This window comes from Mustela nivalis (assembly GCF_964662115.1).
Source record: "Mustela nivalis genome assembly, chromosome: 12".
Taxonomy (NCBI): domain Eukaryota; kingdom Metazoa; phylum Chordata; class Mammalia; order Carnivora; family Mustelidae; genus Mustela; species Mustela nivalis.
The window spans coordinates 72725418-72731421 of NC_139031.1; the positions used below are offsets into that span (position 1 = coordinate 72725418).

Below are 6004 nucleotides of genomic sequence, written 5' to 3' on the forward strand. Positions count from 1 at the left end.
AATCATATCAATATAGTTTTTACATGAATGTTTGCAAAGATCTTCAATTTCTACATATTTCTCTATGGGTTTCTTTTTTTTTTTTTTCTTTTTTTTTTTAAAGATTTTATTTATTTATTTGACAGAGAGAAATCACAAGTAGACAGAGAGGCAGGCAGAGAGAGAGAGGGAAGCAGGCTCCCTGCCAAGCAGAGAGCCCGATGCGGAACTTGATCCCAGGACCCTGAGATCATGACCTGAGCCGAAGGCAGCGGCCCAACCCACTGAGCCACCCAGGCGCCCTCTCTATGGGTTTCTACCAACGCATCATTTTTTCCTTTGAAACACTCACTCATTCATTCATCCATTCATTCACCAAGATTTATGGAGACCCTGCTATGTGCCAGTCACCATTCTAGGTGTTACATACACAGCGGACCATAAACGGCACAAAAATTCTTTGTCCCCATGGCTCCTGCAATCCAGTGGAAAGACAAACAATAAACATAGTAAATCATTCAATTACAGCACAATAGAAAGTAATGAGAGCCATGGAAACAGCGGAGAAAGGGGGGAACAAGTAAAGGGAGCTGGACCTGTAAGGGCATAAATTCAAATAGGCCTGCTTTGACTGTTCTTGCTGAATTATCTCTAAATTGCATGGTTAAGTAAAAAAAAGCAAGGCGTAGAATGTGACTAGTAGGCTATCACTTGGATTTTTTAAGACTAAATAGATAAGTTTTTATATGCATAGCCTGTCTGTGAAAGGAATCCAATAAATCATCAACAGGGTTGCCTCTGGGCATGAGAACTCAATATCTGGGGAAAATGCTTTCTAATGCACTACTTTCAAATCTTGAATTTTGGACCGGTACATCAATGTTTCAAACATTTTAATTAATCCTTTAAAATGAAGTTTTACATAACCTAAAACAATCTACAGTAGTGAAATCAACTATTTGGCAAATAATCTATATATATATAAAATAAATCATCTATATTTGGCCTTTCCTTACCAGCATGATAAAGTTCTATAGTTATTTTTAAGGCAACCCAAGGAAGAAAAATAACTCTCAGCAAGTAATTGATTTTTATAAACAGTCAAAAGTATGCAGGAAAAAAAATGTCCTCGTATTTTCATTATTCTTGTCCTTTTCCTCCTGTGATCTGCTTTATACTCATTTCATTGCAAATTCTGTTTGAACAGAACAAAGGATTAAGCAACCTTCACTTTTTTTTTTTTTTTTCCTTTCACTATTTGACAATTCAACAATTCAGCTAACCATCTTTACTGGCACCAGGCACAGATAAGCTCGCTATACTGGATACACCTTTACCAATAATATTTTCAGTACTAATAGACGCTACCACCACTGTTGAAACAAGACTCTCCCAGCAGCTTGGCAATCAGCTTCTTTACCAGGAGACTGAGATAAAGCTTATTTTCAGTTTTTGAATTACAAAAGAACACCTCTCTTAATTTATAAAAATACATATCATTTATCAAAAATTGCATTTACCAAAATATTAACTTCGCTTCAATATTTCATCTCTTCAAACTTTGAAGATCTGTTCTAAAAAAAAAAAGATTTTATTTATTTATTTGAGAGAGGTTGAGAGAGAGAGAGAGAGAGAGCGCGCTTGCGCTAGCAGGGAGAGGGAGAAGCAAACTGAGCTGAGCATGGAAACGAAGGCAGGGCTCAATCCCAGGACCCTGAGATCATGATCTGAGTGGAAATCAAGAGTTGGATGCTCAACCCACCGAGCCACCCAAGTGCCCCTGAAGGTCTTGTTCCTTGATTATATCATGGCCAAGTGACCTCCTCTGAGTTCCGCAGGTGCGGCTTAGGCCACTTTCAGATTTCTCTTGGGGAAGGTCAGTCCATAGCTCTGCCAAAGAACCACAGACCCTGTGACTCAGAGAGTCAGAGACTCAGATAGAGAGGACAGGGATTCCTTCCCCATTTCCAAATCCCAGAAGTAGCTGCCCTTTACCTCTAGTCGGTGGCCTTTTAAAGTATGATGATTCACTCATCTCAACTCAACACTCAACTCTTGTACTTTTACCTGCACTGGAGTTTCACAGACTCCAGTCTGTGACTCCTCAGGGCAGGTTTTATTTTTAAATTCTTTATTGTCATTCCTGACATCATCGCCTAGCCCAGTCTCCAAGTATCGGAGTCAAGTGTCTGGCATATTTTCCCATCAGTGCTTTTCTCGGGTAACAGGTAGGTGGCAAAATGTTGTTTGGTTTTGCTTCCTGTTCTGCGTTGGCAGGAATCCTAGAGATTGGTACAGTAAATAAATTCAGGTCATGAACCTGGGTTTAGCCCTTCACAGTTTCACAGTTCGGAGGGGAGAGAAGGCGGTTCTATTAGCCCAGGCGAGTAGGAAAGAAGTAGAAAAAGAAGATGGCTGGGATAAGAAATTAAATTCACATATCCACCAAAAAGTAGTTGCGAAACCTCGGGCAGAGATTATTCACTCAAGTCCCAAATCTCTTACAAGAAAATTCAGAAAGTTGGGGTATTTTTTTTTCCCCCACAAACAACAAAAGTCATCCTCATTCCGGCTGTGCGGTGTGACGAAGAGACCTTAGCAGGCAGTCTGACGGGAGCAGCCAGACTGCGCAGGCGCCCTTCTCACCCCACCCAGTCCCACTTTGTCAGGCAGCACCGCGCAGCTAACCAACACACAATTACTGACACATGCAACTCAAAAGCCCAGGGTGGAGAACCTCTCCGGTGCAGAGTTCCAACAACTTCAGAAATCTGTCCCTTCTCACCTCTTCACCCTCCTTTGCACTGACTGGCTTCTTTCTCAGGATCACTCTCTCCTCACAGTGACCTAGGTTTACCTTCCGGCAGCCCCACAACCTTCTGTAAAGAGCAGGCTTCCTTCTGAGTTGTTCTAGGAAAAGTACTGATTGGCCCAGGCTAGGTCACATGTCATCACTGAACCAATCACTATGGACAAGGCTCTGTGTTTTGATTGGCTAGGCCTAGGTCATATGTCTGTTCTTGAACTCACCCGCCTCTCAGGGCTGTCACTTCCACCTGGACCACAGGGGCTGCGATTGTGCCAGGGTGTGTTTCAGAGGAAAATAAAGATACGAATAGCAGAAAGGAAAAATGGATTCTGCAAGGCTAGGACAAGAAGTCAGTGAAGCAAACGAGGGGCCTAAAATTAAGGAGACATTCATTTTCTGGCTCATGGAGGTCTATTTTGAGAGTGAGCCCCTCCTCAAGCTTTGTGCCCTAGGCTCCCTATTTATCTCACCCTAGTCCTGACAAAATACTCATTATACCCATGTCCAAAAATATCTCCCAGAGTGCCTGAAATCTGTTGCCCCTCCATTAGAGATTTATTTCTTTGGATAAACCAGAAATCTCCAGGATTCCTTCAGTTTTGTTTTGTTTTTCAAAAGCAGCTAGAGGACAAATCTTAAGGCCAATAAGAGTTTCTCATAGACATGCTAACTATAGACTATCAAGTCAGTCACCTCGAGAGCCGGCCGCCTTTGATGATGTGTGATGCACGGTAAGGAGAGGCCTTGGAGAAGGGGGAGGAGTGGTCGAGACCTGAGACTGCACAGAAAACAGCCCCTAAAGAGGAGAAAAATGACAAAGAAAAGGAGATACGAGGTTAAAGGCTTATTTTCATTCGATCATTTAATACTGGACCTACGCCTACTTGATCAATTTTCCTAAGTTCTGCCGCATAGAGAAAGGGAGAGAGCAGGCTGGCAAGTGACGACATGGTAGAAGAGACTCAGGACAGAGTAAATATGGAAATTTCTAAACAGGAATGCTTTGGTGTGTGCAACATCTGGGAAGGCTTATCTGGAGTTCTGATGATAAGCTTTCAGGAGAAGGATGAATTCGGCCAACAGCAAAGCCTTGGGTCTTCAGGTTGCTGGCATCTTTGAAAGTTTAATTTTCCCGACAGCAAGGAAAGACTAGGAGAATTATGAATTTTGTGTCCCTTTAGGACCAAGGGAAAAACCAATCTTTAAACCACAAGATAAATAAGCCAAGCACCTCTTACTCTTAAGTTTAGTACTAATAAAGACAATTTCTTCTATCCTTCATATTCCAGTAATTTCATCTTCCCTTTCTGGGACTCTGGTTGCCTTTGGCAAAGAAAAGAGCTTACATAACTGAAATATATCTGCTTCTCATAAAAATTGGGTTTTAGAATATTTTGCCCACCCGAAAATAAGTATAAAAAACAATGATTCTGTTATTAGTTGGAGGCCGCATTTGAGAATATGATTGTCCATATGTCAAACAATCATGGATCCAAACACCACCCAGAAATCAGAGTTACCCGGACCACAGACCCAGCTACATGCTCCTGCACCAGATAGGTCCTGGTGGTGTCAGTGTGGATGGCTAGATGCCAGCAACCTTGGGATCTGATAACTCTAATCCCGTTTATAGAGCAGACTTCTGTATAAAATGGTTTCCTCCGGATGTGTCTCCAGGGAAAGAATGTGATGGTTAGAATGTTTGATGCCCTCAGCAACTATATTTTCACAGTAGTTATTTCTTTTATAGTCCACTGACAACAAACAGATCAGCATTCTGGTTTTAAGTATCAAGTTTAGTGTGCTAAGAATCAAGTTTCTGTGCCCCAAGGCTTAAAGTCAGAAGTTAGACCAGGGGCAAGTAACCAAAACCCTGTTGATCAACCATGAGGCCTCTTAGGGACACACCAAGAAAGAAAGAAGCCTCCTTCTTTCCTAGTTGCAACTCTTTCTCTCACCCTCTCAGTCTTCAAGCTGGGAAAATTGACGCTATAACATCAATGAATACCCCTTCAAGTTCTTCCTCATCCCAAAGAATACTATCAGATGATCCTTTTACAAAATATAATTAACAGTAAGTTTATTAAGGAGTGCAATAAATCCTGAGTGCCTATGATAAGCAAGGCACTGTGCTAGGTGTGGTGGAGAATCCCAGGCTGAAAAGATACAGTGTCGGCCACTGAGCTGGCCATTCAGGAGAGGAGATATGGACACAATAATTCTCCTAATAGTCAAACCATCCTAACTGCCGTATTGGAACTATCAACTACACTATATGGAGAAAGAAACGTTTAATTGAAACAAGAGGTTCAGGGGCACCTGGGTGGCTCAGTCGGTTAAGCCGCTGCCTTCAGCTCAGGTCATGATCTCAGGGTTCCTGGATCGAGTCCCGCATCAGGCTTTCTGCTCAGCAGGGAGCCTGCTTCCCTCTCTCTCTTTCTCTCTGCCTGCCTCTCCATCTACTTGTGATCTCTCTCTGTCAAATAAATAAATAAAATCTTTAAAAAAAAAAAAAAAGAAAGAAACAAGAGGTTCAGAGAAGACTTCTTGGAAGATGTGGGGTCTGAGCTAATACCACAAGATACTCTGGGGAGAGCTGCAATTCAGGCAAAGGAAGGGTTGGCTCAAAAGTGCTGGGAACAGGACTTCATGTGGCTGAACATCTGGGTATTAGCGAGTAGGCCATGGAATTTAAGACCAGATGGCTGGGCAACAGCCAGATTGAAGGACTCTATGTTCTAAAATGCAGAGTTTGAGAGTGCAAGGGTGCTTTGCCCCACAGGGTATCATGGTGAATTAAATCTTAAAGCCCTCTGGGCTATAGCTTTTGAGTTCCTCCTACAAAAAAGACATATCAATCCAATTGCATATATATAAAATTATGCAATATATTACTATTAAGTATATTCAATATTATATAGATGTATATCAACAATAAGGTATGTGCACCATCATCCCTCTCTTTCATTTGGCTTGTTTCTTTTGAACCATTTAATCTACCTAAATTAAAACCTCCAAATCCAGGATCATCCCTGCTATGGGCCCCAAGAGAACCCAAGGCTTCCAGACAGAGGAGGAAAGATGTCACCTCTTACGGCTGAATTGAGACAAAATGGCAACGGAGAACTGCCTCGAAGCCTAGAGCAGGTAGTGTTTTTGCAGTTACTCAGAGCTGTCTGGCTTCTTCGGGAGAGGGATCCGCCTCAGCCTCAGCTT

General features: G+C 42.2%; 1 protein-coding gene across 3 annotated transcripts in view; it reads right to left on the reverse strand.

The window, feature by feature from the left end:
- LOC309844936 (uncharacterized protein) overlaps positions 1-6004 on the reverse strand; it is a 422422-nt gene that overhangs the window by 414000 nt on the left and 2418 nt on the right. For all 3 annotated transcript variants that reach the window (XM_082692366.1, XM_082692368.1, XM_082692367.1), the window contains exon 2: positions 3482-3584. In XM_082692366.1, coding sequence (XP_082548492.1) covers positions 3482-3584 — 103 coding nt within the window. The remainder of the gene's footprint in view (positions 1-3481; positions 3585-6004) is intronic.